The sequence below is a fragment of the Nerophis lumbriciformis genome, linkage group LG25 (genome assembly GCF_033978685.3).
Source record: "Nerophis lumbriciformis linkage group LG25, RoL_Nlum_v2.1, whole genome shotgun sequence".
In the NCBI taxonomy this organism is placed as follows: Eukaryota; Metazoa; Chordata; class Actinopteri; order Syngnathiformes; family Syngnathidae; genus Nerophis; species Nerophis lumbriciformis.
This window is the reverse complement of record NC_084572.2, coordinates 16,782,009-16,797,500: the sequence shown is the minus strand read 5'-3', so window position 1 is coordinate 16,797,500 and position 15,492 is coordinate 16,782,009. Positions and strand designations below refer to the sequence as shown.

The 15,492-nt window shown below is 39.1% G+C and overlaps 2 protein-coding genes across 13 annotated transcripts in view; one reads left to right on the top strand and one right to left on the bottom strand.

The window, feature by feature from the left end:
* Positions 1–15,492, top strand: part of LOC133621664 (sodium channel and clathrin linker 1-like) — a 106,947-nt gene that overhangs the window by 37,862 nt on the left and 53,593 nt on the right. For 9 of the 12 annotated variants that reach the window (XM_061983904.1, XM_061983905.1, XM_072916072.1 and 6 more), the window contains 4 exons: positions 335–378; positions 1,402–1,525; positions 9,069–9,152; positions 14,428–14,469. The exons of 1 other annotated variant lie outside the window; for it this stretch is intronic. In XM_061983904.1, the coding sequence (XP_061839888.1) occupies positions 341–378; positions 1,402–1,525; positions 9,069–9,152; positions 14,428–14,469 (288 nt within the window). In that variant the 5' untranslated portion in view covers positions 335–340. The remainder of the gene's footprint in view (positions 1–334; positions 379–1,401; positions 1,526–9,068; positions 9,153–14,427; positions 14,470–15,492) is intronic. 2 more of the 12 variants (XM_072916070.1, XM_072916067.1) reach the window with 1 other exon arrangement.
* LOC133620706 (uncharacterized) lies at positions 11,520–12,659 on the bottom strand. The gene is made up of 3 exons (XM_072916101.1): positions 12,159–12,659; positions 11,931–12,071; positions 11,520–11,845 (listed from the first exon to the last, which is right to left on the bottom strand). Exons 1-3 carry the CDS (start codon positions 12,649–12,651, stop codon positions 11,520–11,522), a joined length of 960 nt encoding a protein of 319 aa, XP_072772202.1. The 5' UTR covers positions 12,652–12,659.

The following is a 15,492-nucleotide window of genomic DNA, read 5'->3' as shown; positions in this document are numbered from 1 at the left end:
GTCCGGGGTCTCCGTTGTGGTATTTTAGGCATCATATTGCGCTACACTTTTTCAATGGGAGACACTAGTTTTGGGTTTTGTACATCATTACATTTGTACTTAATCCATTGATGCATATATTAGCAAGCACAGTCCATTTAATACTATTAAGAGTGTTCTTCTTTTTTTTTATGTATATATATATATATATATATATATATATATATTTATGATAGTAGCTGAGATAGGCTCCAGTGCCCCCTGCAACCCCGAAGGGAATAAGCGGTAGAAAATGGATGGATGGATGGATGGATTTATGATACATATTTCAATACCATTTATTTGTATTATACAGGTGACCATGGACGATTCGGAAAATTATATCGAGGAGGATGAAAGGTACAGTGACATTTCATATATACAGTACATTTTCATATACTGTATAGAGAATGTAAGTAAGTAATCAGTACAAATAAATGCTTGAAACTAGTGCTGTGCGATATGGACAAAAATACATATCCCGATATATGGTAATTTTATATTCAGATAATGAATATGTCATATGTTTAAACAAACAAACAAACAAAAACAAAATATATATATATATATATATATATATACATATGCATATGTATATATATATATATTGTGATGAGGTGGCGACTTGTCCAGGGTGTACCTGAATGCAGCTGAGATAGTCTCCAGCACCCCTCGCGACCCCAAAAGGGACAAGCAGTAGAACATGGATGGATGGATGGATGGAATTTAGATACTGGAATTTGCAATTTCACAATATTTGTGGGACTGCTTGTCATAGACTGTGCCTTTGGACAACTCTGTTATGCACGTTGTTCATTACTTGGTGGTTTTGAGGTAACGTTAGTATTTTGTCACATATTAACACTAGCTGTCTCTGTACTGTTCTTCAGGTCTTCGAGTGATAGAAAAGAATATACCTTTAAGTTGCTAACAACGACTCATTGATGACATGTTTTTCAGGTTATGGTCGTTTGGTCTGTGTCTGACTTCTTTAATCGAAACAGAGGAGTTTCTCATTCCTCATTTTGGCACCAATTACTTTTTGGGTTTTGTTGGTTGAGCTTCCATTGCAGTCTCTGTTTCTGCTCAGTTGACATCCGTGCTCCCGCCAGCTCTCACACACATGGATGTATTCTTTCAGGTGACGTAAAGCTGAAGTGTTGCAGCAGTTTCCTTATCTACAGCCCAGATGATGTTAAAGTTCAAATATAAACAAAGGAGAATCATATCGTATGATAGACATTTTTATGTTGCTTATATTGTAATATCACACAGCACTACATGACATTTTCAGTATATAAGGTTAACCCTCATTTGTATTGCGTAGATAAGTCATTTGGAATAGTGACAATTTTAGTAGTAGTGTACATATTGTGTTTGCAGGCTGCATGACGAAGTATCACTCAATCAGCTTCAGTTGCCCCCTCTGTTTTCGGGAGAGGAGTGCAGCCTAGTAGAGGAGGAAGTCATCATCAAATACGAGACGCAAGCTCAGCTGCTTAAACAGGTCTGCACATCTTAATATGGAATTTCCTTTCTGCTAATAACTGCTGCATTGTAGTATATAGAATATTCAATTATTTACTTCATGGCGTGACATCACAAAGCAGTATGCACAACATACTTGCCAACCTTGAGACCTCCGATTTCGGGAGGTGGGGGGTGGTGGTGGAGGGGCGTGGTTGGGGGTGTCGCTAAGAGGGGAGGAGTATATTTACAGCTAGAATTCACCAAGTCAAGTATTTCATATATATATATATATATATATATATATATATATATATATATATATAGTCAAGTATTTCATATATATATATATATATAAGAAATACTTGACTTTCAGTGAATTCTAGCTATAAATATATATTTATTTTATTGTATATATATATATATATATATATATATATATAAGAAATACTTGAATTTCAGTGTTCATTTATTTACACATATACTTGTTGAGTTAAAGGTTGAATTGTCCATCCTTGTTCTATTCTCTGTCACTATTTTTCGAACCATGCTGAACACCCTCTCTGATGATGCATTGCTGTGTGGCACGCACAAAAGTGCTTTCATCAAATGCACTAGATGGCAGTACTGTCCTGTTTAAGAGTGTCACAACATTGCTGTTTACGGCAGACAAACTGCTTTACGGTAGACCAAAACGTGACTGCTGTTGTTGTGTGTTGTTGCCGCGCTGGGAGGACGTTAATGAAACTGACTAACAATAAACCCACATAAGGAACCAAGAACTCGCCCTCGATCATTCTACAGTTATAACGTCATTGGGCAGGCACACCGTTTATATTGTGGGAAAGCATACTCGGGAGATTTTCGGGAGATAATTTGTCCCGGGAGGTTTTCGGGAGAGGCGCTGAATTTCGGGAGTCTCCCGGAAAATCCGGGAGGGTTGGCAAGAATGATGCACAGCCATATTGGTATCGGGGAAACCAAGATGTTTCTTTTGCACAGTTGCTTGTGGGCGACCCCAATTTTCTAGGGATATAAAGTTATGAAAAATGCATATTTCAAATCACTGTTATCTTTATTATCCCGGTATTCTTGAATGTGCTCAAAAAGTACTTACATACATAATTGACTCTTTTAGCGAAGTTTATTTTATTTAGTGAATTGTAAGTAATATAGTAGTACTGATATTATAAAAGTAACACAGTGTAAGCAATAGTGATAATGTACAAGTAATATTAATTAGGGTTGTCCCAATACCAATAATTTGGTACCGGTCCCGGTCCCAAAATGTATATCGATACTTTTCGATATTTTTCCAAATAAAGGGAACAAGGAAAAAATGTCAATTTTGGCTTTATTTTAACAGAAAATTTTTGAATACAATAAACATATGTTCCCTTTTGCATTTAAAGAACAATTTTAGAAGGTTAGAATATAAATTGAAGGGCATGAATGTGTGTGTGAATGGGTGAATGTATAACCCATTTATCATTTATTATTAAACACATTGTGTTTTTCTTGTTGCACTCAAAGAACAATTTTAAATTTCTCATATTACATATAATCTGCCATAATCAAGTATTAGATTATAATATAATACACAGCTTTATTGACATTATATTAAATGCTTCATTGTTTATGGTTGCCAATCCTGGTCTGTGCTTTAAAAAAATACAATTATTAGTAAGTAGTAAAAACAAAACTATAGGTAAATGTACCCAGGTAAGCCATGTAGAAGGCATAACATACATATATTAAAGATAAAACACAAATTGTAGCAATTTATTACCAAATTCAGTCATTTTACTTGCACTAGTTGACGTTAGATGGGCGCAGGGGCGCCGAAAAGGGGGGGTTAAGGAGACGGATTCTAGGGGCCCATGATGGAGGGGGGCCCAGAGAGGCCCCTAATGATGATGAAATTGTAATACAGAAAAAAATAATGACACTGTGTTGGGGGCCCTGTAAAGATTATTTTCATGGGGCCCAAAATCCCTAGTGGCGCCCCTGGATGGGCGGTCCGAGCTCTGCTAATATTTGGCATCAAGCCAAGCACCTGTGTGCGTGTCTATGTATTTACATGTTAAGTATCTACATGTTATGTATCTACATGTGCACAACAGAGGAGCTGGTTAACTTATGAGAGTAGCGTATGTGTGTGTGGAGGTATCGCTCCTCCGGGTTTCTTGGACCACCAATGACGGACATGACAGCCTCGGTCATCTTTGCGAACAATGATTTATTTTTCAATAAATGTTCTTTTTGTTCTTTTTCAGTCCTTTCTGTCCTCTCGCTCTCACTCTCGTTCGTGCTCGTTCTCGCCTTTCACCATCAACAACTCCCCCTCTCCTTCCCCGACTGCTGCCTTTAACAGAGCGACAGGTGATCAGACAAACACTCTCAGCTGTGTCATCTACGCACCTGTCGCTGATCTCGAAGCCGGTCCTGGCACACCCCGCTTTGCTGCAGGTCCGCAGGCGACGCCCTCCCACAGTGTGTTTTCGAGAATGTCAACATGTTGGCTGAGTGACGTCAGTGAGTGAGTGGGCGAGCAAAGAGAGAGCGCAAGCGCTTGCACTGCGCAGTCGAGTGATGAACGGGTCCGGTCGTGTCCTGCAAAATTAATAATAGAGCAACCAGATTGTCACAAATCGGCGGCCTCAAACTTTGACCAGAAAGAGGAGTTCAGCAGACCCATTGCCAGGTAAAGTGAAGTGTGTTACCCCCAACAAAAACATTGCCCTCGAAGGAACATCTGGCCTGTGCTCCTTGACTAGCCGAACAGCAGGACAGGTGTAACAACTACCTTATCACCTGTCACTCTTCCTTACTCCTTGTCTGAATGCTTATCATTTAGATGTTCTCCGACGTTTGAAGCAAACATTTGGTGAGGCATGTTTTAAAGCAACACTTGAAGGACAGCGCTTCCTTGTTTAAAGCGTCACCTTTATCGTTGGTTTTGAAACTCAAATACCTCCATATTGTGCTTCACGCACCCTTTTTAATAACTAGTAAAATTGTCGTTTTTTGCCATTCTTCCTCTCCAAGATGTCATTGCTTGCATGCCATTTGTGTGTGCGTATTGACACACTCAACATTATGTGCCTTGGCTCTGTAGTCACCGCCGCACAGCAGCATTCAGATGAAAGAATAGTACCGGTACTTTTCAAAAGCAGTATCGTACCAATTTCAATCAATTAGTAACGCGGTAGTTAGGGATGATGTTTGATAAGAAATTATCGAGTTCGAGCCTATTATCGAATCCTCTTATCGAACCGATTCCTTATCGATTCTCTTATCGAGTCCAGATAGGTTGTTGTATATGGAAAAAAAACACACAATATTTGGTTTAACAAATCACTTCACATTCTCTACTGCTCGCTACTATAGTATTACCATATCTGAGTTATTGTGCAGAAATGTGGGGAAACAACTACAAATGTGCGCTACATTCGTTAACCGTTTTACAAAAAAAAATAATTAGACTGATACATAATGTTGGATATAGAGAACATACAAACACTTTATTTATTGAGTCAAAAATGTTAAAATTCGATGATTTGGTAAAATTGCAAACAGCTAAAATGATGTGGAATTAAATGATGGAATGGATTAAGTAAAGAAGTTAAACATTGTACTGATATGAGAGGTTGTTCAAATGAATAGTGCTTACAAAGTACAAAGAAGAATAATTATGAGAAATACTTTCAACCTTATTGAAAATAAGATATTCTTCATCTCAGTATATTAATAATGACTGAATTAATTAATTACATATTACAAAACTGTTGTATATACTAATTCACATTTTGTTATAAAAAGGTCAGTAAATTATGTATATATTTGTAAACGCTATGAAGTGGGAAAGGGGTAGGATTAAATAAGCTTTACTTCTTCCTACTCCTGTAAAGTGAAATGGTATGAAACTGTGATGTATTATACTCTAAGTGTGTTCATGTTCCAAATAAACTAAAGAAATAAAGAAAGCACTAGTTTATTAGACAGATTTGCAAACTTTGTCGTGGTGTAGGCTACAAGATAACGTTAACGTTATCAGACACATACAAAAAGGCTCACGTTAACGTTACCGTTAGCCGCTGACTATGCTTAGGTAACGTTAGTCTAGCAGTCCTGGTTGACATAAGAGGTAAAGTTACTACAAGTGAGCAGATATGGAAATTACCCGGCAACAGTTAACGTTAGTTACTCACCGGCGTCACCGCCACTGTAGCTGGGACAGGGGCAGCTGGCAGAAGAAGAGGGGCGTTCTTCGTTGTCTCTGTCGCTGCTTCGAAGACACGACACGCTTGTTGTACTTCCCCCGCTTACACAAGAGCGAAGCCTGGCAATAATTGCATATTGCCGCTTCCTCGTATTTTTTGGTGAAATGAAGCCATGCCTTGGAGCGCTTTTTCCGGTCCATTTTTTTCCTGCTTACACCACCTACGCCTAATGACTGAGCTACGTGACGCCATTTCTTGTGATGTCCCACGGGGCATTTATTGCCGGGACGGGATTCGTTCCCAGGGATTCGAATAAAGAACCAACTCTTTTTATTTACTATAGTGTTCTCGATTACGGGTACCGGTTCTCAAAAAGGGATTCAAGTCCGAGGACTCAGTTCTTTTCTTATCGAACAACCGGGAAAACCGATTTCGGGTATCATCCCTAGTGGTAGTCAATTAGTACCGGTATACCGTACAACCCTATAAGTAATTTATTGTAAGTAATGTAGAAGTGATATTGTAAAAAGTAATTTACTGTAATTAATGTAGTAGTTGTGTCAAAGTTATAGAAAGTTTTTGTAAAACATGAAACACACCAACAGCAGCCCTGAGATACACTGTTAGCTAGCAGCGTTAGGCTAACCACAATAACAACACAGCATTTCCCCATTATGCACCAATGATGTTTAGGGCAAGTGAAGTGAATTAATTAACTCATATTATGTTCTACATATGGTGAATGTTTATATTCAACTTGGAGAAAGCACACCACCAGGTTTAAGTAAATAATGAATGAATTAAGGAGCCTTAGTTGGACATTTGTATGTGGACTGGCTTAACTCTCTTGAGAAGAGGCAGTAAATTCAGACGTCGGAATGCAAAAGTGATAGCTCTATCCTGGAGGAGAGACTCCATGTTTATTTTAAACATCAACCTACAAGTTATGTTATACATCTCTTGTCTTCCCAGTCACTTACACACGAACATGTACTCTCCTGAATTAACACACAGAGAAAGAAGGAACATAAGGCTGTGGTTCAGCTCCTCCAAGTTAGGAGTGCATAATTTTTTGACTTGACTTCCTCCAGGTACTGCAGTCCTGTATAATAACGCGCGCTTGTAATAAAGCAACTTTGTGTTCAGTAAAGCATCCCCGACGTCTCTGTTGATCCAGTCGCACTGCCGTGTCGCCCTTCTGCCCGGGAGAAGGTGACAAGACCAGAAATGCACACCACAAGTGAGGTTGCATTCACAAACATACGGAATTATGAGTATCAAACTTTCAACTCAAAAAAGCAATTTTTTTGCATGTTCACTATGAACTGAATTGCTGCAAAAATGGTGACAATTTGTTGTGGATGTTAGTTCTTAGTTTTGAATGTATTACTTAGTTATCATTCAATTTATATCATTGAAGTATTCAATTACTAGTCGGTTTTACAAAATTCCATACAAATTAACAAGGCATTGTGCATGTTTTCCATTTTTTAAGTACCGGTTCAGGCACAGTTTAAGCACCGGCACAATTTCTAAAGTACCGTTTTGGTACTGGTGTTGGTTCAAATGTAAACGATAGCTTACGCATCCATGGTCTGAAGAGAGCACAGCCTATAGGTTCAATGTGCACTATTGTGCAACGTATGGTTTACGCAAGGTTTTGAATGATTTAGTCATGCACAGGCGTTGCTACGCTGTGACGCTGTAGCATATTGAAGACTGTACATTGGCGTAACTTAGGACAGTGAACTTAAATGGACGGGTCACCACAAATAAATGTGGCGATACGTGTTTGCTCCTGTTCATTAACACATTTTTTGTAATGTATTATAACGCACCTGGTGTGCCACAGATGGAGCAAACTTTGTGAATTTGTGTCTGTGGAGGGGGGGGGTGGCCTGCGGGCCTGCCGCGGAACGGGGTGTGTCAGGACCGGCCTTGAAGACAGCGACAGGTGCGTAGACGGCCCAGGTGGACCTTGTTATCTAATCACCTGTCACCTTATTAGCATCAGCCGTGAGGACACGGGGGAGGTAGTTGGAGGTGCTGCTGAGAGACACTGTGCTGAAAAGCAAAATACTTTGCACCATTGAATTAGAGAAGACACTGTGCTGAAAAGCAAAAGACTTTGGACCATTGGAAAAGATAAAACAGTGTTATAACCTAAATTACTGGCAGTCTGTGGTGGTCTGAATATCCCACTAGAGGGCAACGTCTACAGTGTCCATATTTGGGAAGTGTTCAGTCCTCTGTAGATACTGGGGTCTTTTTCAAAAAAAATTACGAACGACAAATCTAGTGAAAATCTTCTGGTGACTATGACAACTCTTTTTAATAGGGATGTCCGATAATGGCTTTTTGACGATATTCCGATATTGTCCAACACTTTAATTACCGATACTGATATCAACCGATACCGATATCAACCGATTTATGCAGTCGTGGAATTAACACATTATTATGACTAATTTGGACAACCAGGTATGGTGAAGATAAGGTACTTTTTTTTTTAATTAATAAAATAAGATAAATAAATTAAAAACATTTTCTTGAATAAAAAAGAAAGTAAAACAATATAAAAACAGTTACATAGAAACTAGTAATTAATGAAAATTAGTAAAATTAGCTGTTAAAGGTTCGTACTATTAGTGGACCAGCAGCACGCAAAATCAAGTGTGCTTACGGACTGTATCCCTTGCAGACTGTATTGATATATATTGATATATAATGTAGGAACCAGAATATTAATAACAGAAAGAAACAACCCTTTTGTGTGAATGAGCGTAAATGGGGGAGGGAGGTTTTTTGGGTTGGTGCACTAATTGTAAGTGTATCTTGTGTTTTTTATGTTGATTAAATAAATAAAAAATAAATAAAATTTAAAAAAAAACGATACCGATAATAAAAAAAACGATACCGATAATTTCCGATATTACATTTTAACACATTTTAATAATTAGCAAGTGCTGCTGCGGGCCCCTTCCCTGTCTTAAATCACTCATAGTTTGCTGTCCTTGGACAGGTTGTACAGAAAACAAATGTACTTTTTAACCGCAATGACAATAAAGTTATATTCTATTCTGAGTTTTGTTTGTGACATTACTGTAAAAAAAACAACAAAAAGAGGCAAGGGAAGAAAGTTATTTCTAGTTCCAAACATATTGTTTAGCTTTTCATGATTTTAACCACTGCTTGTACATGTGTCACGGCCAATGCAAATTTGACAATGTCGATGCGACACAACACACACGCTCCCTTTCCTTTTACAGCTCCTCTTTCCTTTAAAGTCCTTTCTTGTTTCACATGAACTATTAGGAATGTTTTTGAATGCTCATCAGTGTATTCTGTGTATTGGAACAGGAACGGATACAGGCCATGGGGTTGTGGCAGACGGCAGCTCTGGAGCTTGACCATCTCCAGAAGTGCTACCAGAACGAGCTCATGGTTCAGTATTATCATCTCACCATGCACAGCTTTGATTAAGGACACAAACCCTTGCACATTTAAAAATGGGTTGAACATCTCCCCAGGTAACACGTGAACGTTATGTGAACGTTAGGAGAACGTAGTGGCATTGTTATGGGAACGTTAGTTTGTAACGTTCAAAGAACGTGAGGTTGTGGAGTTCTTGCTTGGTTAGCAGAACGTTAGCCATGAACGTTTGGCAAGAACGTTTAGGTAACTGTTTAGGAACATGCTATTTTCGTCTGTTTTTGTGCTATATTGTCAGGACTAACACTCAAACAGAAAATTCAACAATAATTCTTTATTAGTGATAATTATAATACAATAGAAATGGAATGCTGTGGTATTTACGTCTGTTTTTGTGCTATATTGTCAGGACTATAACACTCAAACAGAAAATTCAACAATAATTATTTATTAGTGATAATTATAATACAATAGAAATGGAATGCAGTGGTATTTACGTCTGTTTTTGTGCTATATTGTCAGGACTGACACTCAAAACAGAAAATTAAACAATAATTCTTTATTAGTGATAATTATAATACAATAGAAATGGAAGTTCTGCCATCCGGGAGGAGCTCAAAGTAAAGCCGCTGCTCCTCCACATGGAGAGGAGCCAGGTGAGGTGGTTCGGGCATCTGGTCAGGATGCCACCCGAACGCCTCCCTAGGGAGGTGTTTAGGGCACGTCCGACCGGTAGGAGGCCGCGGGGAAGACCCAGGACACGTTGGGAAGACTATGTCTCCCGGCTGGCCTGGGAACGCCTCGGGGTCCCACAGGAAGAGCTGGACGAAGTGGCTGGGGAGAGGGAAGTCTGGGCTTCCCTGCTTAGGCTGCTGCCCCCGCGACCCGACCTCGGATAAGCGGAAGAAGATGGATGGAATAGAAATGGAATGCTGTGGTCTTGGTCGTGCGCGTCAGTGTACTCCTGCCCCTTCTTGTTGGTTCTCTTCCTGGAAGTAAATAATTATAGATATTCACAAATACAACAAAGACAGTACTGGAATGTAGATGAATTGAATTCAATTAAAACATGGCATAATTTGCTCCTTGTTTACCTGCTCAATGCTCACTGGTCTCACTAGCGTTTGCTTGGTTCTTTTCCCTTTCCCTGTTTTCTTCTTCTTCACTTCCTGCAAGTATTTATAATTGCAAATTCAACACAGAACTGGGATCTTTATGAATTGAATTAAAACATTGGCATAATTACTTTATCATTTACCTGGTCACTCATCTCACTGTCCCTTTTCTTTGTACACTTCCCTTTGCCCTTCTTCGCCGTCGCTTCCTGCAAGTGTTTATAATTGCAAATTCAACACAGAACTGGGATCTTTATGAATTGAAATAAAACATTGGCATAATTACTTTATCATTTACCTGGTCACTCATCTCACTGTCCATTTCCTTTTTACACTTCCCTTTGCCCTTCTTCGCCGTCGCTTCCTCTTAATTCCTCCTCTTCTCCTGCAAGTAGTTATAATTGCAAATTCAAAAGACATGCAGTGGAACTTCAATAAAATGGAATTCAAAATTGGGATATCTTATCATAATTCTCCGTACCTCAAACTTTGAACCTCCCTTTCGAAAAGTGGCCAGTTTCAGGACCTCTCCAAGCTCACAATCTACTTCAGCTGTGGTCGTCTGTTTGTAAACACCCCTGCATGCCTCTGGAATCACCAGCACAATTTAGAATTCCCTTTAGAATAAATACCGTAATAATAACAGCTAGATCGACCTTGTGAGCATACATGCAACATGTTCAAAGATGCAAACCTATTATTAACACTTACTTATTATTATTCTGTAAAAGGGCAAGTCCTCAAATGCCACTTTGTCTGTCTTTCCACGGAGACCAAGCTGCTCCAGGACTTTGTTTGTGGCAATTTTCCTCAGCATTGTCCTCACCGTGTCTGCCAAATTCTGCCCACCAAGAGCAGTAAGAGCTTTCACCTATACAAATAAATAAACATCAATATTGTACTTGATTAGAACATGTTTTTTGATAACTGAGCAAGATAATTTTGCAGTGGGGAATTAAAACTAATTACCAGCTGCTTTCTGAGCAGAAGATCAGTGTCGAGCTGTTCACAGAAGGTCTTAAGCTGCTCAAGAGTCTCGAAAGGCTTCTCAATGAGATCTTGAACATCCACAGCTTCTGGCCCCACAGACTGTGCTGCCAGCCCTCTCAGCATGCGCATAATTTCTCCCTGGTTCTCAACTATTTTTTTAACTTTCATGTTTAACTGGAAAACTGCAAAGACAACAAAAGTCAAAGAGGTAATTCGTATTACTGCCCGTTGTAACAGCCTGTTTAACACCACCTATCAACAGTTAAATAGCCAACTAATGTTCACTTTCAAGGGCATTCCTGCTGCTTCTTGGAGTGGTCTGGTACTGACTCGTACTGGTTGGAGTGGTTTGGTACTGGCTTGAGCTGGATGCATGATTCCTGTCTGGACTGAGCCTGTAAGTGCTGCTTCTCGCTGGGCTGTGAGGTCGGCCTGGATGCCTTGGAGTGGTGTAGTATTGGCTGGTACTGGCTGAAGTGGTCTGGTACTCGCTGGAGTTTGGAAAGTTCAATGGTGGGAGCACTGGCAGTGGGGGTGCCTGGATGAGGATCTGTAATTTCTCTTTTCTGCACTTCTTTTTTGGCCGAATTTCCTCTTCGCCTAAACCAACGAAGACAATAACATTTATGCACCACTAAGTAGTGTTTGAGTATTGTAAGTAAACAGTCTTTGAAAAGTGACTAACCGTCAGCATCAAACACATCTTCCTCATCGTTTCTATAACGTTCAGGGGTGATGTGGCTCCATTTGGTTGACATTTCTTCTTCCTCTGGGCTCGAAAACATTTCAGCTTGTTTTTCATATTGAAGGGCCTTGTCAAAGTCTTCTGCAAAATTTCAAAGTATGCTGATGACTCAAGATGAATTATGTTGTTTAAGATATACATGATATGACTTTGACAATATTCCCTTACCAGTCAATGTTTTCCTGAAAACCCGAATTGGCAGCCTATCCCAGACTTCTTTGTCAGGAATCTCAGCTCTCCGGATTCTGGAGTGGGTAGGATTTGGCTTTGGCCAATAGCAGAAGCTATTCTGAAGATAAAATAATCCAGACCTCAAAATATCTTCAAAGCAGTCACTATCACTCTCATTTTCTGAATCAGATGACAAGGTGACATGATGGTCGATTAGTCTCCAATCAGAATCATTTTCATCAGGCTCATCACTATCAGGGCCACTGTAGGTGGCATTGTCAGCACCCGCGGCAGTGCAGGAAGCAGTCTCCGCAGCATCCATGTACTGAAGGGTTGTCACTGTTTCTGGAGTTGTAAAGATTGTCGTGTCATTCTCTTGCTCGCTATCATCACTCTCTAATTCTAAAGTTGACTGTCGGCATTGCTTCTTCAAATGCCTAGTTGTGGCAGCCCATCTACGCTTATAAGCCCTCTGTTGAAACTTCTTCATTGTGTTGTTTATTCTATAAAAAAAAAAAACAAGGAAAATGGGTTGCCCTATTATCGCCCACATTTTTACTATATTTTGCTAAAAACATCAAAATTAATTGTATTTTTATTTGTATTTTTTTGTGACTCATTACATCCAGCCATAGAATTATACATTAAAATAAACATATTTGAAATAATTGATTTTAAATTATCATAATAATTCATTTAAAATGACCATATTTAATTATTAAAATAATAGCTTGTTTATCAACAACTTTAGCATTTTATTCATTACATTTTGAAACTCTCAGAAGCCAAGTTATGTTATATTCCTTAATATTTATTTATGCAAGTTTGAAGTGTCAATTATCTAAACACAGTTTTGTTTGCATATTTTCAGGATGTAGATATATATATATATATATATATATATATATATATATATATATATAATATGTATGAAATACTTGACTTGGTGAATTCTAGCTGTCAATATACTCCTCCCCTCTTAACCACGCCCCGCCCCACCCGCCCCCACCCCCCACCTCCCGAAATCGGAGGTCTCAAGGTTGGCAATGCTCAATAGCTTCAGTTTCTTCTTCAATTTCGTTTTCGCTACCTGCCTCCACACTACAACCATCAGTTTCAATACATGCGTAATCTGTTGAATCGCGTAAGCTCCTGAAATCCGAGTCTGAATCCGAGCTAATGTCGCTATATCTTGCTGTTCTATCCGCCATGTTTGTTTGTATTGTGACGTCACAGGAAAATGGACGTGTGTATATAACATTTTTTTTAGGGATATTGCGTAATGGGTACAATTTTGAAAAAAACTTTGAAAAATAAAATAAGCCACTGGGAACTGATTTTTTATGGTTTTAACCCTTCTGAAATTGTGATAATGTTTAACAGAACGTTCAGGCAACATTCGTGCCATATGGACCTCAAAATATGACACTGACGGGGCAAATTATTGTTTAACTAAGCTACAGATAGATCCACCCTTCTTCAGAAGTCATTCGTTGGTATTTGGAAACTATATAACAGCCAATATGCACGAGAAATGCATGCTAGTTTATATGGTGCCGGCAGTTGAGCATGGCGCGCATTTGACACAACGCTAAAACCGTAAAATGGTCTGAAATTAATCATGTAGGGTAGAAATTGTTACACAAAAACGTGCTTCATATTTCACTCTTTCTATCTACTTACATGTGATCAATGGATGGCGCACCGTATTGCCTGATTATCGGGGTTCTGGAATTTGCAGCGTTGTCGAGCTTCGTCTTTGTCTCACGGAAGCTTCTACGCGCATGCGTGTAGCCTTGACTCAGCTCGGCTGACATCAGATTGTTCGAAGAACACAACACGTTCGCGGAACATTAGGGAAACGTTACTACATAATGTATATAAAGTAAATTTGCGAAAAAAAACATTTCGAAAAGCCTAACGGTCGCTGTTTCCATTGCAGGCAAATATTTTGTGTGTCAGATAGGTTTTGATATGTTCTGAGAATGTTCTTAGAATGTTCTCATCTTGCATAACCAAACAAGAACCATACAGTAACGTTACGCTAACGTTAGGTGTTACCTGGGTCCCAGAGCAAAATGCAAAGTGCCAATCAAAGTACAGAAATGCTATTCAACTTGGGTCAGATATGGTTACAAATAATTCTTGTTTGGCATAGAGTACAGTAATAGAAGAATAGTCTCAAGTCTGAAAAAGGCCAATGGGGCTTTTCAGAATAAATGAATAAAAACAGTTATTCACATTTGATATCGTACTTTGTCAACAGCTGTCACACAAACACCAACTGGCCAATCAGGAACTACATTCGGTAGGTAATTTTTAAAAAAAACTAACTTTTCTTACTTATTAATACCTGCTGTTGTGTTTTTGGGATCTGCATAAGACCCGGACATTTTTTATCAAGCCGTGGAGGCATTGCAGAAATATTTATTAAACAGTCTTGCCTTCCTTCATACTTCCACTAAACAATGCGTTCAGAATTTTCACCTTTATTGAAGTTTTTCCAATTGGTGACGTCCGCGGATTATCCATATATGGTATACATTTACCCAGAGTGCTTTGCTGCAGTCCGCCATTGTAATTGGACGCTGTAGTCAATACGGTCTTTTTTCTTCTATCCTCTTGGTGTGAGACAGACCGGCTCGTAAATGCCCATGCAAACTTTGCTGCTGCCATTTCTAATACAAAGTATCTTATAGTTCTCACCTATATCTGTCAGTAGACTCAATAAGAAAGCGCAAAAACGTACAACATGGATTGCAGGGACTGAAGAGACAACCACCATTACATGTTACGTAGACCACAAAGAAGTGTTTTAAATGTAGAAAAAAAAAATGTTTTGACCCCTTTAAGAGACTGTGAAACATTTGATGGCTGCCTGCAAAGGTTGAACAAAGGAAACTTGTTGAAGACATTTTACCTTTCATTCACCCCTGAAGGTTTCTTCACTTCAAAAGTTTTAAGTGTTGAGTCTCCCTATAGTCTCCCTGCAGAGCACTCCCCCTAATTTGTTTTGTGGGTCCCTTTTCCATAAAACTAAGCACCAGGGAAACGGACTTCACAATTAGTCTTAATATGTATATTCCTGAGAACTTGCGTCCTCTACAGTAAATCAGGTAGGTCATTTGATTTTGTCAGCGTTACAGGAGCGCTCTGCTGTTTTGAAGGACCTTCTGCCAAAAGCTAGTCAAAGATCTAGGACAGCACTTTTTAAGAATCTGCTGCAAAAATGTGAGTCTCTGAGAAGAACTGAACTAGCGGGCCACCAGTTGAATATGATGAAAAAGAGAGGACCTAATTTGGAACCTTGAGGAACACCACTAGTACAACT

What these genes read in the sequence shown, in the direction of transcription:
- LOC133620706 (XM_072916101.1), bottom strand. Translation starts at nt 12,651, where the DNA reads ATGAAGAAGTTTCAACAGAGGGCTTATAAGCGTAGATGGGCTGCCACA. An exon ending in TTTCAGGAAAACATTGACTG is followed by an intron (nt 12,072 to 12,158) that starts GTAAGGGAATAT and finishes GAAATTTTGCAG; the next exon opens with AAGACTTTGACAAGGCCCTT. An exon ending in AGATGTGTTTGATGCTGACG is followed by an intron (nt 11,846 to 11,930) that starts GTTAGTCACTTT and finishes TCGTTGGTTTAG; the next exon opens with GCGAAGAGGAAATTCGGCCA.